General features: G+C 37.8%; 1 protein-coding gene across 6 annotated transcripts in view; it reads right to left on the minus strand.

The window, feature by feature from the left end:
- HECW1 (HECT, C2 and WW domain containing E3 ubiquitin protein ligase 1) overlaps positions 1–26958 on the minus strand; it is a 426246-nt gene that overhangs the window by 217800 nt on the left and 181488 nt on the right. For all 6 annotated transcript variants that reach the window (XM_012720822.1, XM_004676647.2, XM_012720820.1 and 3 more), the window contains one exon: positions 10367–10474. In XM_012720822.1, the coding sequence (XP_012576276.1) occupies positions 10367–10474 (108 nt within the window). The remainder of the gene's footprint in view (positions 1–10366; positions 10475–26958) is intronic.

Genomic DNA, 26958 nt, shown 5'->3' on the forward strand with positions numbered 1-26958 from the left:
AAAAAAAAAAAAAAGGTGAGGACTCTTTCTGACTCCTTACACTCACACAATACACAACTTCATCTGTATCCTATTTCTTATGCTGCCACATCAGCTTCCCTTGCACAGCTGCCTTCCTGGAGGGGTGTGTTGTGTACTTGCCTCCTGGGGGGTGAGTGAAGAAAGCTTTCTCAGGGTTTCTCAGGCTGTTTATCACCATGACCTTACAGCAAGTGGCCTAGTACATAACATGTGGCCTTGAGATATAGCCCCCATGTGTGGAAAACAGAGACTAATATATATATGTATAGTTCCCATGCATGATACATACTTACCTAACTGAAAAGTAAATAAATTAATCAGACTTTATGCACTAATAGCCTCTGCAGCCATCACCTGAGGCTTTGATCTTGTTGCTGCAGGAAGCGCTCTGAGCGAGGGCATGCGTGCCTGAGTATGGATACATGGGGCCTGAGAGCGCGAGTGAGTGTACACACCTGAACCAGGAGGCTGAATAAAAACAGTGGAGTGGCATCTGAGGCTACAAGTGGACAAATGGCGTGACTACAGAAAAGGTGAAACCCCAGAGTGTAAAGACAAGCTGGGGGCTGGGGGCTGTGGGCTTGCCAGTCTCCCTGCACTCCTATCCCCCTCCCTGGCCTGTGCCTACTGCTTTGCATGCCAGCCTTCCTGCTTGGTGTGCCTGTTTACCTGCTTCCCTGAAACTGGACATTAAAGCTTGAAAAATCCACTGAGGTTCCAGCATTCTTCTTTAACTTCTGCCTGAGTAGATAATGAATCTACCCTGCGTAAGCTGGCACTGCAGTAACCTAGCATAAATTTGGCCCTGTTCTGGTGTTGTCTATCAATCAGAAAAGCAACGAGCATTCTCAGGGTGGGGCACACTGCTACTGTTACAGGGCAAACCAGCTGGGAAGACTGGCTGTGGGTACTCACCTGTGTGCTTAAGATTCAACTGCAGGTGCACACACACAAGGTCAACAATGGGTTTATTTACAAGGAAAAAGGGAAATGAATTAGCTCAGGGAAAGAGAGAGGTGAGTGCATTGATGTGTCTTACCAGTTCCACTGACTTGGAACCCCAATAGCATGCTGAAAACCAATGAAGAGCCAAGAGACAAGCCATGAGCCACAAGGCCAAGAGACCCCCAAGGTCCACATGTTGGTTTTATCTCCAAACCTGGCTGCTTAGCTCCACCCTCAGCACCCAGAGTGCTTCTTTTTGGTATAGACGGGATTTGTAGTTCTATTAGGGTTAAAGGATGTCCTGAAGGAACACTGCAGAGTCTTGTGGGCTCCACCCCCTAATCCAGTAAACTACAACTCCCAACAATACCATGGAGAGAACTGTCAGGGCCCAAGGGAAGAGCTAAGCAGGCATTCTGGGACTTTGGGGGGTATATAAGAGAACAATGTGAGAAGTTCTCTCTCTCTCTCTTTGGATCGTGGGGTTCTCTCTGGACCACGTGGCTCTCTGGACCGTGGGGTGTTCTCTGAACTAGTGGCTTGTGACTGGTCATTTGGCCCGTGAGCTATCAAGTGTATTGGAGCTCCAGTCAGTGGAGCTGGTAGGATGCTCTAGTTAACTTGTATCTCTCGCTCTTTCCCTGGGTTGTAACTATTCCTTTTCCCTTTGTAAATTATTGACCCTTTTTGTGTGTGCCTGCAATACAACTGAATTTTAAGCCCACAGGTGAGAACACACAAACAGGCACCCAGTTCACATTGGACTGCCCTATAACAGTTCTAGTATCAGGGGTGGGAGGGAGTCCATGAAGCTTGTATCTGTAGAGTTCATTCAGGACATCCTTTCCCCCTTACACTACTGCAGCTGAAGCCAGGGGTGTTGCCACTGCCACCACTGACTGTCACTGCCACTGACTACTACTGACTACTGCCCTGCCACTGCCACTGCTGCCCTGCCAGGGTTGAGGCAGCCTGAGGGTACCTGAGGAGCCATGTATCATGCTGGCCACCCACCTGGCCTCTGGATGCTGCCCATGTTACTGCTATATATATCTTCTGCTAATTCAATAAATGGTCACTTCTTGCCCTACCTGGAGCTTTCAGAGATTTTTCTCATCTGCTGGCATCATGAACCTTGGCAAGCTTCAAGCTGAGGCTTGAGGCACCTCCTTTCCATCAATGCAGATTTATAAGAAGACCCCCATGTGCCAGTGTGCCCATGACTAAGAGATTTCCTGGGGTTAGGGTTTTTATTTCCAGGATCATTTGGACAAGCCAGGATAAACTGGTCACTCTTCTCATCAGTTAGATTTTTTTTATATATAAATATCACCACAACCTGCACATGGCAACACTCAGCAGGTGCACCATAGACCATATCTTCCCTAACTTCTCTATGGGCACCCCCAGGGGGTGCTGAGGACGCCCTCTTTGAGTGTATCTTCCCTTGACTCCCATGATGCTACTCTTTTGGTTTCTCAGATATTGTTAGATATTGCTACAGACCCAAAACTTCATGACTTAAAATGACACTGTATAATCAACTCTCAAAGTCCTGAGAGATGACAGAGCTCAGCTGAGCAGTCATTCTTTGGGATATCACATGCTGTTGTGATGAAAAGCAGCTGTGCTGAACCTCTGTTGTGTCCCAATAGGGAACCTGGAGCACCTGGGCTGGCCATGTGCAACGTCTCCTTCAGCCACTTTGGGTTTCTCACAACACAAATGTCTCAAGGCTCTACAAGGAGAAGTTGTAAGGGTTAGGAAGTGGAATCTAAGTTCATGAAGATTTGGAAGCCAGCTTAATATCACTTCAGCCCACATGGGGCAGCAGACCTCTCCAGACTGAACTATGTGTTTTGGTGATGATGCTTAGTCACTCTTTTATGGTCTGTGATTTAAGCTAAAAAACTAACACCTCTCTCACACAATACTAACGCTAAAGGATTGATCACAAAGAACTACAAAGAACTGATGAATCTTGACAAAAGTAAACAACCCCATCAAAAAAAAAAAATGGGTAGAAGAGGAGTTATGAAGTCACTTCTCCAAAGAGAAAATGCAGATGGCCAACAAGCATATGAAAAAATGTTCAACATCACTTATAATAAGGGAGATGCAAATTAAAACCACAATGAGATACTGCCTCACACCAGTGAGAAGGGCACATCTTAAAACAACTAGCAACAACAAATGTTGGCAAGGATATGGAGAAAAAGAAACTCACTTGCACTGCTGGTGGGAATGCAAACTAGTACAATCACTATGGAAAACTGTTTGGAGGTTTCTCAAACTGCTAAAAATGGAGCTTCCATATGACCCAGCAATCCCATTCCTAGGTATCTACCAAAAGACACAGAAACACTGATTCAAAAAGACCTGTTTATTGCTTATTGTTTATTGCTGTTTTATTTACAATAGGAAAAACATGGAATCAACCCAAATGCCCAAAAGTAGATGACTGGATTAAAAAGATGTGGTACATATACACATTGGAATATTACTCAGTAATCAAAAAAAAAAGATAAACTCATGACTTTTGCAGCAACATGGATGGAACTGAAAGGGATCATGCTTAGTGAAATAAGACAGAAAGAAAAAGAAAAATACCTGATGGTTTCACTCATAGCAGGAGCATAATAATAATGAACAACTATAAACTAGAGACATTGTACTGGGTTGAAGTGGGGAATGGGATCAAAAATGGCAGGGGGAGTGCATAGGTCTACGGTGATGGCACACGGGTGATTTGGTGATGGGAAGTCCACAGGGATTACAACTGAGATGGAAAAAGGCACCAAATGATGTAAAAACAAACTCTTCAATAATAAAAAATGAAGAAGAAAATAGACTGTTGCCAAAACAAATGAGTAAAAATCAAAATAACTAATACCTCTGTGTGTTGAAAATTAATATTGTTGCCCAATGTACCAAAATATTTGACATTTGACTAATAAATAATTGGATACAAGTTTGTTGTTTTGTTTCAAAGATTAATTGATTTGTATTTATATGTAGAAGAACTGGAGTGTAGGCCAGAGGTGTGGAGGGTGAGAGGAGTCCCATAGACAGAGTGGGGAGAAGAACAGGCAGGTCTATTGAAATATACTGCTAGGGGAGCAGTGGTCAAGGCAGGAGAGGTCTGCCCCAGGTGGGTTAGATTCCTGGCTGGCTGGGAGTAAAACTCAAGCTGCAATGATGAGAGCAATTATAGTGCTGAGACAACCCATATGGCACCGTGGAGGCCACAGGGACACACTAGTTTGGCTCTTCACATTGACAGGGAACTGAGGATGAGCCTGCTGTCCTCACTACTAGGTCCTTTCTTTCCTGCGTCCCAACAGCACCCCCTGACCTCTCCAGCTATTTCTCATTGCTACATTCTTAGATTGGCCTCTAGAGCCCAGACCAAGATCAAACTGCAGCCACAGTCCCTCTCTGACCTCTTTCTGCCCCTTTCCCCCAATGCCATCAATTCACAGCTGAGCTTACTGAAGATGGATAAATTTCATTGCATGAATATGTCCTCAAAGGCATGTTTATATCATCCTTAAAATAAATTATAAGTGTTTACTTATACTATATAAAATCTAAGCATGGTAATCTTTTATGTAATTCTGCTTATCCTGAGTTTCCTCCAGCCAACTACAGCTCTCTTCTTTGTTCCAGAGTTATGATCAACCTGACTGACCTACAGGCTCTTATAATGCCTACACCAGTGACAAAGTCCTCCACCCTGTTCTTTCAGCAAGGCTTCCTCCAAGGAGTTATCTGTAACTGGTTCAGTTTATTCATTTTTATATTACTTCTACATTCCATTAGCATTTGAGATGTTTAATCTAAAATATGTGGCAGCACACAGGCACAAAGAATTATTGTTTGAATTATCAACAATTTCCCTATGATCTGCTAAAGAGAGTGATTAACAATTTGATGACTTGGATTCCTTCTGCTATCAGTACCAGTGAATTTGCTCTAAAAAAATTGCTTATTTTATGATTTGTTGTTATTGTTTTAATGTGGAAGAAATCAAGAGGCGCACAGCAGTATGATTGTGAGTTATGACTAGAAACCGATTTATGGAGAAGTTTAGGTGGAAGGGACATAAGGGAAACTGTGTGGTAAAAGGACATATAAAAGTGAAAGTGAATTTTAGAAGTATTGCTGTAAACTGTATGTTTTTTTCTCAAAAACTAAGAAATTTGAGTAACAACATAACAATATTAAAATTGCATTATGAGGTGCCTATGACTAAATGCTTATTACACTGAACATGCAGACAACTTGGAAATACAATGACTGAAAATGGCAGCCATAATGCAGTTCTTTTTCATACTGATTCTAAAATCTGGGCAGCCCTGTGGAAATATAGCCAGGTTCAAATAAAAGACTGTGACAAGGTGTCATCTGAGCCTTTAGCATTGCTGACCTGATGTCTCCTGGTGATTCTGGGCAGCCTTAAGGCTAGCAGTGCAGGAAAGAACACCAGTGCCAGAAATGCTAATGGGGGTGTCAGCTAGTTCTAAAGTCCTGCTTTTCCTTGAGTGTCCTTCCTTCAACTCTGGCTCCAACGCATTTTGCCACAGAAATTTTTCATTCAATTCAAACTTGTCACCCCTGCATCAATGTCCATGCCCGGAGCAGTAAAACAAAGCTCTAACTAGAGAAAGGTACTATAACCCTATTCTAAGCCCTTTTACTTACAACAGATCATGCTGTACCAGACACCTGACTGGCATTTCTTGGGGATTGAACATCCATCTCGTGTAGTCAGCTAGTTGGGGACATACATTAGATTTTATACATGAAAGAAACAAGATCTTAGGGGAAAGAACCACACCAGAGTGGACACTGAGCAGACCAGCCTCTCACTTGAAAACCAGCTGTGGAAACGTTGAGTGAGAAGAAAATTCCTGACCTCCTGCCTGTGTAAAGTTTACCTGCTCATGCTTAAGGAGTATGGCTAAGAACTTACAGCTGTCCAGATCTTTCTCCTGCTTTTATTATAGTTGCTTTTTTTTTTTAATTCCTTATTTTGTTTCTCTACATGCTTTTGGGCATTTGGGATGCTTCCATAGCTTATCTGTTGTAAATTGTGTTTTAAACATAGGGGTGCAGGCGTCCTTTTGAATTAGTTTTTGTGTTCATTGGATAGTAGCTAGTAGTGAAATTGCTGGATCATATGGAAGTTCTATTTTTAGAAGCTTAAAAATCCTCCACACAGCTTTCCATAGTGGTTGGAGCAGTTTGCATTCCCACCAGCAATGTAGGAGATCTGGACAGGAGTGGGAAGAATAACAGGATCTGTGGTGATAGTGCACAGGTGAATTGGTCATGGAAATTTCATGAGGGAATCATATATTGTACAAAAAAACGAAGGCTAATGTAATGAATATATTTTAAAAAATTAAAACAATTTAAAAACCTTACAGCTGCACTAGATGCTTGGATTTTCTTTTACTTGTAATTAGGGAATCATTGCTTTTTAATTTGGGAGGAGTGAGGAAAAGGCATTTGGAAAGGAAGTGCTGAAAGAGGAGGGTCATTCCCTTAAATGCAGGGAGTGGTGAAATGAGATGCAGTAATCTGGGTGTGAATCTGGCAGTCAGAGAAGAGGCTAGATGTGAGGAAATGACCTGGAGGAGAGAGGAGACCTGGTGACAGGAGAGGGGCTGCTCTGGGCACAGAAAGAAGAGTAGGGCGGTGTGGTAAGGAAGGCAGGGCAGGGGAGGGCACTGCAGATTTCTGGGTTATGTCTGGACAGTTGTGAGAAGGTGACACTCACTTTGGTAATAACATTATGACATGACACAAAGGGTGAGCGGATGGAGAAAGGGGCCTGCTGTGGGAGAAACTGTTTTGGCCACTGCCGGTCACTACTTTTCTTGCCACCGATGATTAGTTTCAATCATCGAAACCTGGCCAAACATCAATACAAGGAGGTGTTTCCTGTCAAATCAACACTCTTGGCAGTGACAGTGCAAGCCCTGGTATTGTGGGGCTTATTTCTCTTTGGGGCACACAGATAACAAGGGCTGCAGTTACTGCTTCTGAGCCCTTGAGACTAGCCCTGCTCAGTCTGCCTGCACATATTTAGAAAATAGTAAATGAGAGCAATAAAAGAAAAACATTGTCAGGCTTTATTAGATGGAGTAAAATTAAAATTTCAGTAGTTCTTTCTTAGGTGTGTTAAAATTTATGTCTTTCCAGTTCTCACATTACAGCAATTATTACTGTAATTAGTTGTTCAGAGTCATATGTCCAATAGGTAAAAATTATGCCAACAATAGAAGACAATTCTAGGCTTTATTTTCTTTTGTATTCTATCTTACATGTAATTCCTTGGAGAGTACAAATATTTGTTTTGAATGCTCCCACTATGGTAAAACATTTGATGGATTTAATCATGCCAAATTAAAAAAAAAATCAATAAAATCAATAAATTACCTAAATTTAAGTTGGATCATAGCACCTAAAGGGATGTACTTTTCGACTCCGCATAATCAACACCAGACCACCACTCTCATAAGGAAATAATAAGAAGAGAAAATGGTAAATAAAATTAAAACTTCATTCTACTTTATTATTTTAGTTTAACCCTAAGGTGGAAAGAATAACTTTATATTAAACTCAGGCAATCAATATTCAACCATTTTTTTAAAATTTTCTTTAAGAAGGCATAACTGGCCTTGCTTTTATTACTATCAATGTTTTCATTACTATAGAGAGGTTGCATTGATTCATAATAGAAACTACTGTAGCCTAGATAATGTTCTGTACTCAATATTTTTATTATAACAAGGGGACCTCTGATAATTTGCTGTTAATGAAGAACTGCCATATTAAAACATTTTGTATATACAGTTTTCTACTATTTCTTGGTACATTTTCAAAACAAATTATTTCACATTAAATATAGGTCACATGGCCTGTTATGTATAATTTTTATGTATTCAGTTGCCTAAAATTATAGTTCACTGTAATTTAAAGTTTAACAAAAGCCCCGGTCACCTAATGGATAAGGCATTGACCTCCTAAAGTTTAACAAACTTGGTTTATTTGCCCAGTAAGTTAAAAATAAAATCATTTGCAAACTCAATTTAGCTTTGTCTTGATATTTATTTTTACTTTTGAAAATGTATATTGCTTTTGTATATAATGATGCACAGACCACTCATTTAATATATTTGAAAGATGAAAATATTCACCTTTCAATTTTACTTTCTGCAATTTCCCCAAAGGATGAGAGTTCTCTGTTCCAAGAGGTAGAGAAAAGAGTAGATTTTTCTCAAGTTTTCACTGAAACATTTAAACGTGCCATTTTTCTAAAGTGTTCAACATTTAGCTACTGAATATATCCTTTGCAAGCATGTGTTTATTTAGTATACTGCTACTTAGTAAGTTTGAATACAACTTCATTCAATTATGATTTTTTTTTAAATTTTCAGAGTTGATTTTATATCTCTATCATATTAAAGTGTGTCTTCATAGTGCTGATACAGGTAATTACATTACATTGCTGGCTATTTGAATTAAAGATACAGAAAATAATTGTGCCACAGAAATCTTGAAAAACTGCCTTGAAAATAATAGCACATTGCTAGACGTATATACTAAGTTCCCCTTTTCTTTTTGGCTCATGAAGAGTGAAGAGCAGTCATGACACTTCATATTACCCTAATACTTATTTCCTTGATTTTACAAAGAGAAAAAAATTGCAAGTTGTACTCTTGCCTAGTCTATTATGAGCTTACACTGTATTTTGATACTAAATTGCACCATGTTTCTATTTCTCAATTAGTAAGAATCTAAAGGAAGAATATGGATATGTAAAGAAAGGCTGACCCATCAATTTTCCAATGTAGGTTGAAACATACAGTTAACTATTATGTTAATATTCATTAATAATGCAAAGTTTTAACATTTTTTTGTTCTTTTTGGAAGAATACATTTGGTACCATTAGCTAGAGAATTTGTTTATCTTCAAGTCAAGCCTACCCATGTTTTTATGATTAATGATGCCATTTGTAGAATATTGGAAAAGGTTATCATAATAGGGCAATGGTGTTAGCTGGAGAATGGAGTTGATAATGAATTTTATATTGTGTCTTGACAGCTGGGCAGAGAGGTTTCAGCTTCAGCAAGAAAAAATGCGAGCCCTGAGATTTCTGAATAATTGTAGCCAGTGTCAAAAATATGGAATATCCCCAACATTTTGGGGTCATGAGTACAGAATTTTGAAGGACTGAGTCAAACAAAGTCAAAGTGGAAGACAGGATACAGAAGGCAAAGTTGAAGAGAGTCATGAGAAAGCCATGTGGTGACAGTTAAGGGACATTAGTTATAAGGCCCAGAGTCCAGAGGTTTATGAATAGGCATAAAAAAACTTTCCATTTTATGTTCAACATCACTTGAAATAAGGGAGATGCAAATTAAAACCACAGTGAGATACCACCTCACCCCAGTGAGAATGGCACATCTTCAAACAACTAGCAACAACAAATGTTGGCGAAGATGTGGAGAAAAAGGAACTCTCCTGCACTGCTGGTGGGAATGCAAACTAGTACAACCACTATGGAAAACTGTTTGGAGGTTCCTCAAACTGCTAAACATGGAGCTTTCCTATGACCCAGCAATCCCACGCCTAGGTATCTACCCAAAAGATACAAAAACATTGATTGAAAAAGATACCTGCACTCCCATGTTTATTGCTGCTTTATTTACAATTGGAAAGACATGGAAGCAGCCCAAATGCCCAAAATTAGATGACTGGATTAAAAAGATGTGGTACATATATACAATGGAATATGATTCAGCAACCAAAAAAGAGAAACACATGTCTTTTGCAGCAACTTGGATGGAGCTGGAAAAGATCATGTTTAGTGAGATAAGCCAGAAAGAGAAAGAAAAATACTGGATGGTTTCACTCATAACAGGAGTATAATGGACCAGGCAAGAAAATAACAAGAATAATGAACAGCCATATACTAAAGACATTTTGTGGGGGTGGAGTGGAGAATGGGATCAAAAACGGGGGAGTGGGGAGGGAAGTGCACAAGATTATGTTGACAGCTCACGGGTGACTTGGTGATGGGAAACCCACGGGGATTAGATGGGAAAAAAAAAGTACAAAGTGATGTAAAAATAAACTATTATAAAATAAAAATAATAATAAAATAAAATTTAAAAAAAACTTTCCATTTTAATTAATGGAGTGGTCCTTTGGGCTGGTTAAATGGTTATTGCTCACTGCTCTAGAACCCAATACTCATAATGTTTAAGCATCTCATTTAAATCAATGTTTTACAGAGCACATTTTATGGGAAGCAATGCAACAGAACAAAGAACAAAATCATTGAATTGTTTTATCCTGAGAAACAAGAATGCAAAATGTACTCACGTTCCACAAAGTAAGAGCTGGCATCAATCTTCCATATTATCTGGCCTCGATGAGAACCATTGACTCCACGGTTCTTATAGTCCAAAAAGTTTTCTGACAAGACTTCATCTATATTCCCAGTAAAGAAAGTGGAGTAGAGAGATATATCAGCCAACAGCATATTCAAGAGGAAAAATAAAAGAACAAGTAACATCAATTGTACTGCCAAGTCAACAGAAAAATGATCAAGTATCATACAAATATCCTCAGCTACTATTTGGACCAGCTCCCTTTTATTTATTTAATATTTAATTTTTTTTATTCTTTAAAAATTTATTTATCTATACATACAAGAACTGGGGTGGTGTAGGCCATAGCATGAGGGTTGTCTCTGAGAGAGACAGAGTGAGGAGCAGAATGGGCAGATTGACTGCAATACACTACAGATGGGAGAAGCAGGCGAATCAGGAGAGGTCCGCTACACCATGTGGGTCACCTCCCTGGTCAGGGAGCATGAGCTACAGTGACTGAGGACAGCTACATAGTGCTCAGATTTAACCCCTTGCACCATCAGGGAGGCTACTTAACCCATGACCCAATTGCAAAGACATGCTACATATCTCTTACAACACTACCCCATTCCCCAGTGCAACCACTGGTGTTAGCTTTTCTGATGACCATAGAAAAATAAACACAGGCTTCAATGGCTGCAGATAGCTTCATAATGCTGACTTTAACCCCTGTGCCACCAGGGAGGCTCTGAGGACCAACCCCCTTTTAATGCAGGAATCTCCTCCCTACTCCATAAAAGTGTCTGATAAGTGGTCATCTAGCTGGTTCTAGAGCACTTCCAAAAAAACAATATATTCGATTACACTTTCAATTTGGGGGTCAGTCATAATGGAGCATACCCTATATCGTCTCCTCATTCTAGACAACTATCATTATTCTATATGGGACTCCTCCATGAATTTATCCATCTTATGTTCATTTGCATTTATTTGTTCATTTAATAGAAACTTATCTATATCCAACCTTCTGTCATCCAGGGGCCACAATGTGAGCAAAACCCATGGGCCTTTATGAATTAAAGCTTACCAACAGCTGAGAAGGCAGACTTTAACCATGAAGAAACAGATTATGATTAAAACTGATGATAAGTGATATGAAGGGAAAGAACAGGACACTTGGACAAGAAGTAACAAGGAAGGAGACCAACAGGGGATCATGGGAACAAGTGAGTCAGGGAGAGGAAGTCTCAAGAGTGGAGATTAGGAGTGGCTGTTGGGGGCAGAGGAAGTCCTCAAAGTGAGGGACCAGGAGATCTAGTGGGGGGGGGGGTTATGCAGTTTCCCTCTTTTGCTCTTCCACTGATCATCACATTGCAATCTGTCTTCAAGCAGAAGACAGGAGAAGAAGGCGGCGTTTTTTTAACAGGACTTAATAAGCCACCCAGATTTGTGGTTTTTAGCACAGACTAAGATAGAGATCTGAAGTTTAACTTGATCAGAATTCTGATCAAGCACTTCCAGTTTCTGTTTCACTGGAAAGTAACCATTTGCATTAGATGGACCTCAATATGCAGGAAAATCATGATTGGAGAGTCAGACCATCACAGTGGCTGCAGTTCAAAACAGAACTCAGAGTCTCCAGAGGGTAGACCCAGAGGAGATCATGACCACTCTTTTCATTCTTAAGATAGCCTGAGGTTCACTCCCTGCATCTGACTGTACTGGGAATAAAGAGGTGATAAGTTGTAAAGAGGTTAGGACTCAGTTCTCCCATCTGTTTGTATCATTTGCCAATAGTTTTGTTTCTAGAGTTTTAGTATTAAATCCTGCTCTGCAAAGTTGGGTGTAGAAACAACTAAGACCTTACAGAAAAGGATTATGACCTGCTATGTCACTGGATATTTTTAGTTGCCTCTTCTTTGGCTAAAATAATCAAGTAAAACAATACTATCTTTGCCTCATTAGCAGCAGGAATTGTTTATATCCCTTGATAAATCACTTGTTGGTAAATTTTGATACTCTTTATATTCCCAGTATATTCTCACAGTCTGTTTGGGTTACTGAGATTATTGCATAATACATCTTTAACAATAATTGCCTCATTTCTGCAAAAAAGACATAATATCTTCTTAACTTCCTGGGTCTTCATTACAAATAAAACAAGTTGCACACACATAGAAATTTGTCTCATTATTGCAACTCTCCACGGAGTGATATTAACCTGATCTCCGAGAAGTGAAATTTACCACTCTGATCACCAGAATATTAACTGTAAAGTCATAATCAAGTGTCCATATACAGTAATACCTAGGAAGGGGAGGTCTATTCACCCTTTAGGTAAATGCTTATTGAATATGTCCTCCACTCATATTTTGCTAAACCTTGGGGATAAAAATATGATGTATATTCTCAGGCAGTTTCTAATAGAGCTGGGATCCTTTTAAGTCACTAGTATAGTAATGAGTTAAATATTAAGGAACAACAGATGTATAAAGATAGAGATGAATAGGTAGGAAGACTAATACATATAAGAATCACAAAGTAATACACCTTTTAAAGGCATCAAGATACATTATGTTGTACATGTTTAAACACACTGTTTTAGAAAAAGAACATATTTAAGAGATACTAGTTGGTCTTTTTAAGTATCCCATTCCCTTATGAACCCCGAGCCTGCAGCACAAGCCATGGGACAAGACCTGGTCTTTCCCACAGCTGCCTGAGCAGCACTGGTAGTTTCCTGCTTGCCTCCCCAGTTGCAGCACCACCCCCTGCTTTCCTCTTTCTCCCTTCTACTCCCCTCTCCCTTAACAACAAAACCCAGGTTTGAGCTCTATACCCTGAAATCTCCCTAGGCAAGTCTAGCTGCCCTGCAGTGGGAGGCTGCAGGATGGCTACACAGAGGCCCGTATCAGTGGTCCAGCCTGGATTGACAGCCTGGTGCTAGCTAAGTTTGAGTGCCAAAGTAACCACCCCTCCCCTCTCAGGGCTCCAGACCGGGCCTGACAAACCTGTAGGAAGCACTGGTGGAAAACAGGTGGTGGACAATTTACTGTCCACCAGTGGCCCCACTGGGGCTTAGTCTGCAGACAGAGGCCAGCAGTGATGCTGAAGGTTTTGCAGGTGCAGAGTGTCTCTGGCCCCACTGAGGCTAATTCTAGCTATGATTCTTTGTATCTCTCTGTGGTCAGAGAGATACAGGCATCAAGTTTTCCTTTTTATATTTGGTGCCTAGTTCATAGAATTGGACTGATCAAGTGTGAACTAAATGAATCAATTGGTTTCAAACAGCTCATTAGTTAATTATTTAGATCCAAAATCAAGAATGTGCTAATGGTCCAAATGGTCTCATCGGTCACTTAGTAATGAAAATGTGCCAATAAGTTAGTGGTGTGGAGGACCCTGAAAGAGAACATAAGGCAGGAAAGGCGACAGCTTACAAGGATCCTGTTCCTGGCTTCCAGAGAGAGAAGAGAAGCCAAAGAACTTTGCAGAGACCTGGTTGCTGCACCTGCCTCTGGCCCTGAAATTACCTGAAAGGCAAGACACTGGCAGCTACCAATAGCGATTACATGAAATTAGACCACTATTTTAATTCTTCTTTGCCTTTAACTCCTCACTTTGAAATGGAGCTATTATTAATGACAATAGTAAATGTCATAATTTGTTGTAAGGATTAAATAGACTAATACAGGTGATCTTAGAACAATGTTAGGATCTAATAAGCTGTTATTTCTGTTAAAATAACAGGACCCTCAATTGCAAAGCTCCCTGTTACTCACATTGCAACACCATTAAAAGCCTGTAACATCAGAAATAAAGTAACACACCTTTTAAAGGCATCAAGATACATTATGTTGTACATGTTTACTTTTTTCTTGCTTATGCATTAGAATAATAAACATTGTTAAAATGGTTATCTTATTCCAAAATGATATACAGATTTGATGCAAACACAGCAAAATTTCAAGAAAATTATTATCAAAATTTATATGGAACACAAAGGACCCCAATTAGCCAAAACAACTCTGACAGAAAAGATTGGGATATCCTACATTCAGACTTCAAATTATTCTACAAAGCTATAGCAATCAAAACAATACTGTATTGGGATAAGAACACACAAACAAATCAATGGGATAGAATTAAAAATGCATAAATAAATGCAAACTTAAATGGATACAACAAGGGAGACAAGTGTATGCAATAGAGAAAAGAAATTGTCTTCAAATGGTGTTGAGGAAACTGTATAGTCATAGCATAGCAAAGGAATGATAATAGACCACTATCTCACACAATACACAAAAATTCACTCAAAATTAATTAAAGAAAGGAAATTCTGCAATATTGGATTCAGTAAAGTTTTTGGGTACTCCAATAGCAAGGCAAACAAAAGCAAAAAAAAAAAAAAGACAGAACTATAACTAACTGAAGTGTTTCTACATAGCAAGAAAAAGATTGTTAATTTAAAAATACACCCTATCAAATGGAAAACCCTTTTGAACAGTGTACAAGATATAAAAAATAGCATACAAATAACTCAACAAAAATAAAACAACCCAATCATAAATAAACACTTCTTCAATGAAGACATACAAATGGCCAATAGGCAAATAAAAAGTACATACATTTGTCATCAGGGAAATTTGTGATTCAAAACCACAATGAAGAGACCTGTGGGATAGTACAGATAGTATAGAGAAAAAGATGCCTGGGTCACCTCCTCCCGGTATTCACAATTAAGAAAAACAAAGCCAAAAAGAATTCTGAGGGACAACTGTATGACAATACAGCACACACAGGAAGTAGTGAAAGAGGACATAAAAACACACAAACATTGAGTGAACATTGCTTATAGTCATAACTGTGCAGTACAACTCACAAACGTAGCCTGTTGTACAGAGCCCCCTAAAGCTATTGACTTGGCCATAACCCAACATTGGGGACTTCAGAATCTCAGCATCACACTGAATATGGGGCTGTGGACATTGGCAAAAAGTCTGGAGGAAACACTGTAGGAGATCTGAAGTGATAGTAAATTTCAGAATGATTGCTGGCTTGAGCCTGAAACTCTCAATATTACTGGTTTGAGCCTGAATTATCAGGGAGAAGCAAAAATCAGAATACTTGATTTTCTTCGTAGAAGGGGCTACTACATGAAGCCCAGGCAGAAATATTCAAAGCATCTGCCACCCCTCCCCCCACCCCAAGGCTAAAACAAACAAAACAAAAAAGTGCAGAAAAACTACTGCTCAAGTACCTGTCACTAACAGAAGAAAACAACCCAATTTAAGATTCAGTGCTAGAAAAGAAAAAAGAAAAAAAATTCCTGGCATGTGGACCAATATAAAACATAGTCCATTCCTAGAATTGATTGCTACCTAGTGATTAAAAAGAGCCTAGATATGAAGTAGACATGACACTGTACAAGATGTAAAAGCTGAGGAGCTGGGCTACACTACCGGATCACTGTGTCCACCACCACAAAACTCTGACACCCATAACACATTCCTGAGTTTCCTGTGGTGCCCTACTCTCCTTTTCCTCCTCTATACCTCCAACCACTTGCTGTCACTAGTTTCAAACTATTTCAAGAGTTCAAAGACAACAGTGATGACAATCTATCCCTATTATAACACATGTAAATTGCAAATGATAAAGAGAAAGATATACCACAAATGCCAGAGGGAAAATAAAAACCCTAAGAGGACACAAAAACTAGTGGAACTTCAGAACATGACAGAAGAGGAATTCAAGGTCCAGTTCTAACAGAGCTATGGAAATAAAAAAGACAACAGAATAAAGATATATGAAATGTGATATGGAAAAAACAGTTAAAATCATTATACGTGGGCCCTCCCTGGTGGTGCAATGGGTAAAACCACAGCACTGCAAGCTAGCCACAGTTGCCTCTGTGTGACCCACGTGGCACAGGAGACCTCTCCTGTCTTGCCTGCTACTCCCCTCAGCAGTGTACTTCTCAATCTGCCTGTTCTGCTCCAACTCTGACTTTGGTGGATCCTCTCACCGACCCTCTGGCCTATATCCCAGTTCTGTATGCATAAATAAATGATTTTTTTAAAGTCATTATACCTAATTTAAAAAATAAAATAGAGGCAGTGGAGCAAATTAATGAGTTCAAAATGCAGTGTTTAAGAACAAACAAATAGAACAAAGTAGAGGGAAAAGAGCTAAGAATTGAAAGGGCATAAAAGACCTTGGGGACAACTTAAGAGAAAACAACAACACTTGCATTTTCCTCATAGGGACCCAGAATGAGATGAATAAAAGGAAGACATAATTTATTCAAAAGTAAATGCTGATGATTATCTAAATCTGTGAAATGAATGATGTTACTATTCAGGAGGCCCTAAGAAGTGAAAACAAAATAGTATCATATACAAACACACCAAGATATATTATAATAAAGATAGTGACAATCAATGACACTCTGATGAGTAGTACCCTTCAGACTGCCAGTGGACAGCAAAGTAGAAGCATTACAAACATGAAAGGACCAGAAGGAAATATTTAAAATACTTAAAGAAAAAGACCTCCAGCCCAAAATATAAGAAAAATTAAAATTCAAGAAAGAAGCCAGTGTGAGGAGCTTCTCAGAAATGAAAAAACTTTAAAAGAGGCAACAGAACTATAAATTTGAGGTGTGTATTGTAGGTGGTTAAAGCTCAGCACTATAATTGCAAAGGCCTGAGTTCTTTCTCTGTCCAGGGAGCTGACTCACATGGCACAGCAGACCTCTCCTGTCTTGCCCACTGCTCCCCTCAGCAGTGCATGTCAGTGGATCCACCTGTTCTGTTCCCCAGCCTGTCACCAGAATTCTGGAACCTCTGGCCTATACCCCAGTACTTATAAGTGTGAATATAAGTACTTATATCATACTCCTATACTTACTTATATACATATTTACTTACTCATATACATATTTACTTACTCAATGCATAGCTATTTGCATACCTACTTACATTCATACTTATATGCATAAATAAATAAATATTGAGGCAATTGACACCTAAGTTATTTAACATGGAGAAGGAGGAACAAAGTAACAATGTTCCAATCATGATGAATCAGAGACCAGATTATCCTACTGGTCACACTAATAGCCCATCATATGGTAGCATAAGTGAACACTCAACCCAAAATTAATTGAACACATAACATAATATAAACAGAATTTAAAGAAGACAAATAGAAGGCTGCAAAACAAAACAAATAAAAATTGATAAGCTAAAACCATAAACAAATGGCAGTGAACACTTATATCTCATTTTTCACCTTAAATGTAATGGTCTGCTCTAATCAAAACATGTAGAGTGGCCCTCCCTGGTGGTGCAGCGGGTTAAAGCACTGCACTGAGAAACTAACGCCACTTCCGCATGAGTTCGATCCCCGCTTGCCCCGGAGGTGACCACATGGCGCGGCAGACCTCTCCTGACCCACCCGCTGCTCCCCTCAGCAGTGTACTTCATCGATCTGCCTGTTCTGCTTCCCGCTCTGTCTCTGGTGAATCCTCTCACCCTCCGCATCTCTGGCCTGTATCCCAGTTCTGTATGAATAAATAAATAAATCTTAAAAAAAAAAATGTAGAGTGAACAGGTTGTGAAATAAAGGACAAAATGCACTGCTTACAAGAAATTCATCTTATGATCAAAGAAAGTCATAAAATTAAAGAGCAGAAGACAATTACACAAATATGTAGCAACCATAAAAGAAGGAAAAGAAAAAGTATTAGGAAAAATTATATTTATTTCCAATAAAACAGACTTCCAATTATGAGAGGTAGTAAAAGATATAGGTGGGTAACATATTATGATTAATAGCAATGCAAAAAAAAAAAAAAGAAAAAGAAATGACAGTCATGAATATATGTGCACTGAAGGATGGAATACCAAGATTCTTTAAAAAATGACAGAATTGGCCCTCCCTGGTGGCACAGCGGGTTAAATCACTACACTAAGAAACTAAAGCCACTTCCGCATGAGTTCGATTCCCCCCTGCCCCGGAGGCGACCACATGGCGAGGCAGACCTCTCCTGACTCGCCCGCTGCTCCCCTCAGCAGTGTACTTCGTTGATCTGCCTGTTCTGCTTCCCGCTCTGTCTCTGGTGAATCCTCTCACCCTTCGCATTTCTGGCCTGTACCCCAGTTCTGTACGAATAAATAAATAAATCTTTAAAAAAAAAATGACAGAATTTAAGAGAGCTATTGACAACACAATAATACTAGGGGACTTGAATATCCCAAGTACAACAATGGATAAATCAAGAATATATATCAAACCAATGGATTTAAATAAAGAGCTAGTTCTAACAGACATGTAGGGAATTATCCACCCACCTCCCAAAGCACTTTGTACACATTTTTTAAGTGCACATGAAAATTTTAAAGAATAAGCCATATGTTGGGTCAGAAGTCAATTGTCACTAAAAGTTCAGAGATGAAAGTTATAACTAACATTCCCTCTAACCATAATGTCCTATAATTAGAAACCAACTATAGAAGCAGGAAAAAAATTATGGAGACTAGACAATATGTTATTGAATAGCAATTGAATGAAAGGAAATCAAAGAATAGCTTTAAAAATAAAAAGATGAAAAAATACTACAAGAAATCAATGGAATGCAGCAAAAAGAAAAAAAAAGTCTCTACAGGGAAGATAATTACAACACAGGCCTACATTAAGAATTGAGAAAAATTCCAAATAAACAAATTAACATTTCATGTAATGCAAGTTGAAAAATGGGAACAAGCAAAACACAAAGTTAGCTGAAGAAAGCAAAAATTAAAACACATATAAAGGAAATAGAACTAAAAAGGCAGTCAAAAGACCAATTAAACCAAAAGATTACATAAAAAAAATTAGACAAGCCTCTAGCTAGTTTCACAAAAGAAAAGAAGGGAGAAATCCCTAATACGTGGAATCAGAAATGAAAGGGGAAATTACAGAGGCAACTCAGATACAGAAGATCATAAGGAACTACAATAAATCTATAAGAAATAGATACTCAAAAGTATTAAATGTCTAAGACTAAATCAAGAAGAAATAGACAACCTGTGCAGATCAATTAAGAACAAGGGAAGTCAAAGTGTAATTCAAAGTCTTCCAAAGAAAAAAGCCCAAGGACCAGATGATTTCACTAGTGAGTTCTACCAGAACTTCAAAGATAAGTTACTATCTATTCTTAAATTTTTCCAAAAAAATGAGGAAGAGGGACTATTCCTAAGCATATATTATGAAGCCAACTTTACTATATCAAAATAAGTAGAAGATGTCACACAAAAAAAATGTGTGAATAGTGAATACAGTTGTAAAAATCCTCAGTAAACTGAATTAAGCAATACACTAAAAGTATCATATATTATGACCAATTAGGACTTATTCCTGTAGTAAAGAGACATTTCAACATATGCAAATCACTGCATAGTTCGCCAAATTAAAAAGGAAAGAAAAAAATCACATGATCACACCCAGTGATGAAGAGGACAAATTTTACAAGATTCAGCATCCATTTTTGGTAAAGTGGTGACAGAAAGAAGACACCTCAACATTATTAAGGTCATAAATGCCAAAACCACAGAGAGCATCATAATCAATGGTAAGGAAGCTATTCTTCTAAGATCAGATATACAGGGAAAACCATTCTCACAACTACAATTCAACATAGTATTCTAAGCCTTATGAAAAGCAATTAGGCAAGATAAAGATATATGTTAAAAAGTCTTAGAAAGAAGTGAAATTACAATCATTTGCAGATGACATAATGATAATATAAACCCTAAAATAAGACCCAAAGACTCCATAAAAAAAGAAAAACAAAACTTAGAATATATCAGAATAGTAAAGTGGCAATCTACAAAATCAATATATACAAATCATTTGCATACCTATAGGCAAATAATGAGCTAGAACAGAAATAAATCAAGAAAGAATTCCACTTACAGTAATATCAAAAAGTATCAAACAACTAGGAATAAGCCTAACAAAGGACATGAAAGTCTTATTCAATGAAAACTATGTGATATTGCCAAATTAAATAGAGCAAGAAACAAATAAACAAAAAAAAAATGTAAAGATATTCCATGTTCAATGACTGGAAGAATTAACAATATTCAACTTGTCATCTCACCTTATGCAATACAGATCTACTTGCAATGCCTACTAAAGTTTCCAAGGAACCCTTTAATAAAATTGAGCAAACATGAAACAATTGAGCTTTTGCTACATTCCCATAAATTTGTAGGATGTAGCTTCATTTTTCATTTGCTGTTAGATATTCGTTTGATATTCGTTGAATTCTTCATTCAACCCAGTAGTCATATAGTAGTGTGTTGTTCAGTCTCCACTTATTAGAAGTTTCCCCACTTTCTTTCTGTGACTGATTTCTAATTTGTTATCACCATGATCTGTGAATACATTTTATATAACTGTACTCATCATGAATTTATTAATAGTTTTTTTTTTTAACCAACATGTGGTCTATCCTAAAGAATGTCCCATGTGCACTTGAGGAGAATATATACTCATGTGTTTGGCTGTGTTGTGCCCTGTCTACTAGACCGATCTGCCTCCTCATTCCTCATTTAAAGCTATGGTTTCCTTTTTAAATTTGTGTTTGATCTGTCTATTCATGTAAGTAGGATGTTAAATTTCCCTTGTCGTATAGTATCATGGCTGGTGTCTTTTTTTGGGTGTGTTAATTTTGTTGCTTAATTAGTTGGCACAGAAATATTGATAAATGTAATATCTTCCTGATGTAGTGACCCAATAGTCATTATATAATGTCCATCCCTGTCCATTGGTACCTATTTTAGCTGTTAGTTCATTTTATCTAACATATAGATATTTATTTTCTCTCTGCATTTTTTGGGGACCCTTTTGAATGTAGGATTGTTTCCAACCAATTAATTTGAGTTTGTGTTTATTTGCAGAGCTTATATGGGTCTCCTGTAGGCAATAGGAATTTGGGTTTTGTTTTCTGATCCATCCAACCAATCTATGTCATGTGATTGGTAAGTTCATTTCATTTATATATACAGTAATTACTGATATAGGGGGATAAGCTATTGGCATTTTGTCTTTAGTTTTCTGGTTTTATCTATTTTCTTTTTTAACTCTTGTGATTTTTCTTTGCTTTGAATTAGATAGGATTTTCACTTCAACATTTCTTATAGCAGAGGTTTAGACTTGAAGACCTTTCAGATTTTTGTCTGGAAAGGCCTTCCGTATAGCTGAAAGTGAGTCTCACAAGATATAATGTCCTTTGAGTATTTTCAGTAATTTTTTCTTGCCCATTAGGCTTTCTTCTGCAAGGTTTAATCCAAGCCTGATGGTAGTGCCTTTATAAATCTATTGTTCTTTCTCCCTACACCCCAGCAATATTCCTTCTTTGCCTTTGACTCTATCCAGTTTTACCACATCTTGGTGTCAATCTCATTGCATTCAGGTAACCAAGTATTCTTTTAGTTTCATGGACTTACATATTAATTCCTTCTCTAGTGTGGGAAGTTTTCCTTTATTATTTTCTTGAATAACTGCTCTCTTCCCCCTTGGGGATGACCATTATTCTTTTTTTATTTTATTTTATAAATACATTTTTACATTATTCTTCATTTGTACATTTTTCCATCGCAGTTGTAATCCCTGTGGACTTCACCACCACGTCACCCATGTGCCATCACCACAGTCCCATGTGCTCTTCCCACCCCAGTTCTGATCCTGTTCCCCTTTCCTACCCTGTAGAATGTCTCTGGTTTACAGTTGTTAGTTGATTTCTTTTATGCTTTATTACAATTACTATATATACATATATGTATTTTCCTTATCCCTTATACTTCTGCTATGAGTGAAACCATCTGGTATTTTTCCTTTTCTTTCTGGCTTATTTCACTAAGCATGATCCCTGCCAGCTCCATCCATGTTGATGCAAATGGCACTAGTTTATTTATTTATTTATTTTTGATTATGCAGTAATTTTCTATTGTACATATATATATATATATATATATATATATATATACCACATCTTCTTGATCCAGTCAAATATTTTTGGACATTTGGGTTGATTCCCCATCTTCCCTATTGTAAATAGGGAATAAACATAGCAATAAACATAGAGGTGCAGTTTTGAATAACTGTTTTTGTGTCCTTTGGGTAGATATCTAGGAGTGGAATTGCTGGATCACATGGAAGCTCCATTTTAGCAGCTTGAGAAACTTCCACACAGCTTTCCATAGTGGTTGCACCAGTTTACATTCTCACCAATGGTGTAGAAAATTATAGAAATTTGTTAAAAGAAATAGAAAACACAAAGAAATGGAAAGAGATTCCTTGCTCATGGATTGGAAGCACTAAATTTAGTAAACTTGATGATTTATTTTCTACAATGTTTGGCTCTCTGAATAAAAATAGATATTAGCTGAGAACTTCTTTCTGGGACAGAGTAATTTTGTGGCTGTAGTAAGAAATAAAAGATGGCTTTAAAAAAACGGCCACCCTACCAAAAGCAATTTATAGATTCAATACTATACTTACAAAAAATTTAATGACATTTTTCAAAGAAATAGAAAAAATGCTGATGAAATTCAGATAGAGCCACAAAAAGAAAAAAGAAAAGAAAAAAGAAAAATTCAAATAGCCAAGACTCTTCTGAGTAAGAAAAAAGAGAATGGAGGTATCACAGTCCCAGGCTTCAAACTATACTACAAAGCCATAATAATTATAACCATTATTGTTATGTTGATTTTTTAATGTGTCAGGTAGTTTTCTAGTAGCTTCTTCATATTTTAAATATTTCATTTCTCCCTTTACAGTTTTTAGAATCACTGTTCTGATCCTTCATTTTATATATTCTGCTTTCATAGCATCTCTAGATTTTTTATTTATCTCTTCAATTTCTATCTTCTGTTAACTAATTTTATTTTTGAGTTTACTTTTTTTCTCTGAATTTTGTTGTATCTCTTTGATCAGTTTTCTGAGTCTCTTGCATTTCTTTCATTTTTGCATTCTGAATTATCTTATATTCAGACTTGCCTTTCTGAATTTTCTTCTGTCTTTTTAATTTATTTATTATAGCACTACTGGTTTCTCTGATAGGGAGATATATAAACTTCCATCATTTTAATTCTGAATTCTGGGGAGTGCTTCACAGTTTGCAATAGTGAAAAGATCTTTACAGGTTATTAAAAATTTGAATCAGGAAAGTTACAAGAAACAAAGATTGTATTTTTCTTGTTTTGTCTTCAAGTTAAAAATTGTAGATATCTTTAGTAGAATATGTGACAAAAGATTATTGCTATTGTGAGAAAATTGGACAATTGAGCTCAAAATAAATTAAAAATGAGGAATGATCTACTATCTACATCTCCTGAGCCCAACTTAAAAAAAAAACAAAAACAAGGCGATTTCTATTTCTCAGAAAATGTATGCCATCTGATGCTCAAGTCTCTTAAAAACCTACCATGATTCTTCTGCTATTGGTAGGCTATGTCTTCACTAAATTGTAAGCTGAAAAAAACTAGGCAAGACAGTACTTGCCTTTCATACTACTAAGTAAATGGTTTAAAAGTGCTGCTCTTTTGTACTGATACTAGTAGTTGAAGACCATAAATTATTATGTGTGGTGGCCCCTGGAAGGGTTTGCTGATAAAAAATAGAGTGTCCCAGAAAAGTACAAAAAGTGTAGAAAAATATATAAGGGAGCTCTGTGCATGTGCAAGAGGAAGCGCTGGGCATGCAAGAGAAGCAGTCGCACGTACTCAGTTGAGAGAGAAACTCCACGCAGAAGTGTGCTTGAATCGGGGCTACCGCAGGTGGCATCACAAAGGAGGCGGATGGCCCTGGACAGCTCTGCAGGACTTCTCAGAGATGGGCTTTTTGAGCACTGGCCACTTGGCAGAGGCCATTGAGTATAGCCTTGTCCAAATAGTCATTTTGGAAAAATTTTGTTAAGCTTGGCAGAGAAAGGGAGATCCGAAGAAACAGGTGTCATGCTAAAATGTGTGAGTGTGGCATTTGTCATGTTATTCAGCTACTATAGTTGCTGTCTCGAGTATCAGTTGTTTGGTGCTGTGCTAGGGCACTTTGGTAGTCCACGGAGAATCTCCTGCTGTATCCTTTGCTGTGTTTGTGAATCAGATCTTGGCCTACAATTTGGCTATCTCGTGTGCACAGTGGTAGGAAAATGCCATCTTAGAGAGGAGGCCTATGTTTGGGAGAGGAGCTGCACAGCCTCAGTGGTGGAGAGATGTCACAGTCTTTATGCAGGACTGGACAGTACTGGACATGACTTGAGGTAAACTAAATGGTCATTATTGGCTTCAGTAACTCTTCCTGTTTCCCCCCACCTCCCTGGTTTGTTAACTACATCCCTTTGTTGTTATTCTCTAAGCCCGAGAAGCCTTGCAATTGTGTGTGCAGGTGAAAAACCCAAACAGTAATTGGTTTTTAGGCAGAGGGACCATGGCCAGTTTAGTGTCCCCTGCTATTCTGTATCAATATGAGGTAGAAAATAAAAGGATAACGTGGCAAGGAAGGCCCTAAAATTCAGTGCCACTATTTTGTATTTTCTCCCCTCAGATTGTTTCTTTAAACAGATAGTCTGATAGTGTCTTAATTAGGAAGTATAGCTTGAACTATTCTATGTTTTAGTGGGGTACCTGATATAAAGGAAAAAATTCACTTCTCAAGAGTTGTGGCCAATAAAGAAATATTCTCGGAGTTTCTGTGTGCAGCTGTTTAACTGAAAGACACTTTTAGATCTCCCCTTTAAAACTTAAATTGTACGGCTCTGTACAGATAAATTTCTGTACTTAATCTGTAATTTTCCTTAACTTCTAAACTTTTAATTTTCAATTCTCCAAGCTGGACTACCTAATGGACAAATATTAGGAAGTAGTGTTTCTAACTCAAGAAATTATAGAAAATCCTGGGTTAAAGTAAAGTGAATTATTTACTCCAGGATACTCAAACCTCTAATTTACATGGAGAGTCTCTAAGAATGGGGCATTGTAGAATTTCCATCCTTATTTAACCAGAAAACATTTCCCATGGAGTGATAAACAAAATCCAATGAAGAAAATTTGTAGGATATGAGTGCTATTTTATGAGTGATATTTATATCTTTACCCAACATAGCTGTTATTTGACTATATTGTGTGAGTTCTATGAAAAATGGACTATGGACTTAGAATCTGATTGAAAAACAATCAGAAAAAGACAGAAAATACACAAGAAAGGTTAAGAGACATCAAGGATAAAATGAAAAGTATATATCTATGAAAAGAAAGTCTGTGAAGATGAAGGAATATGAAAACATACTGGTTGAACTTCTAATCTGTTGGGGAAGTGACATTGATGAGGTTAAGTATTTTTCTACTTGCATTATTTTTTTTTGGATTTTTTTTTTTTTGGACAGTAATTTATTTACTCCTTCTGGTGTAGTCCCTGCAGTTCTCTCACTACATCCCTTGTGCTATTCCTGTCCCTGTCTTGACTTCTCCCTCACATGCTCCCCTTCTGGATGCCTCAGATATATGATCAGCTTGCAAATTTTGTCTCTTATCTGACCATTTGTTTGGTTTCAAAATAATTACATATTAAAATTCTAAATTAATAAGAAAGCTAGTTCAAGATTTTTAGAGGAGTGATGTTGATTGTACATTGTAGGATGAGAATTCTTCAAACTGATTATCTAAAGAAGGCCATAATGTTCTACTGCTTTATTTTAATGCCCTCAAGGACTTGAGAGCTGCCCCGTGGATTTCTTCTGTTTATTTCAAAAATTAAACTGGTGGCCCTCCCTGGTGGTACAATGGGTTAAAGCACAACATTTCAAGCTAGCCACAGCCACTTCAGTGTGAGTTCCATTCCTGGCCCTGGAGGTGATCCACATGGCCCAGCAGACCTCTCCTATCTCACCTGCTACTCCCCTCAGCAGTGTACTTCATCAGTCAGCCTGTTCTGCTCCCCACTCTGTCTGTGGTGAATTCTCTCACAGAGCCTGCACCTCTGGCCTCTATGCCAATTCGGTATACATTAATAAATAAATCTCTAAAATAAAAAAGAAAGTTAAACTGCTTTATTTTGAATTTCAATTTAAACTTTTGAGGTTATTTATTTGCTCTTTCATATGTACACCTATTCCACTTACCTTCCACGAAACCTCTCATGCCATTATCCCATTTACATCTTCCCTCATCCAATCCTCCTACCCTGTGTTTCCTCTGGTAGTCATTATATTTATTCACTGAATTCAAGATAAATTCCTACTCTGTTTTCCCTATTTTTTGTTGTTGTTATATGTATTCCACAGATGAGTAAAACAGCCAATGTCTTTCACTTTTTGACTTATTTCACTTAACATAATCATCTCAAGGTCTATATATTTTGTTTCAAATACTACAATTTCAGCTATTTTTCATAGTTGTTTAATATTTGAGTACATGTTACACAATTTATTTACCTAATCATTTGCTGAAAGCACTTAAGTTGGTTCCATGAATTGGCAATTGTGGACAATGCTGCTGTATACATAAAATGTTTTGTATTGAAATTTCTGTATCTTTCATATAAATAGCTAATGGA

This window comes from Condylura cristata, unplaced genomic scaffold, assembly GCF_000260355.1.
Source record: "Condylura cristata isolate star-nosed mole 26May11 unplaced genomic scaffold, ConCri1.0 scaffold00005, whole genome shotgun sequence".
Classification (NCBI taxonomy): domain Eukaryota; kingdom Metazoa; phylum Chordata; class Mammalia; order Eulipotyphla; family Talpidae; genus Condylura; species Condylura cristata.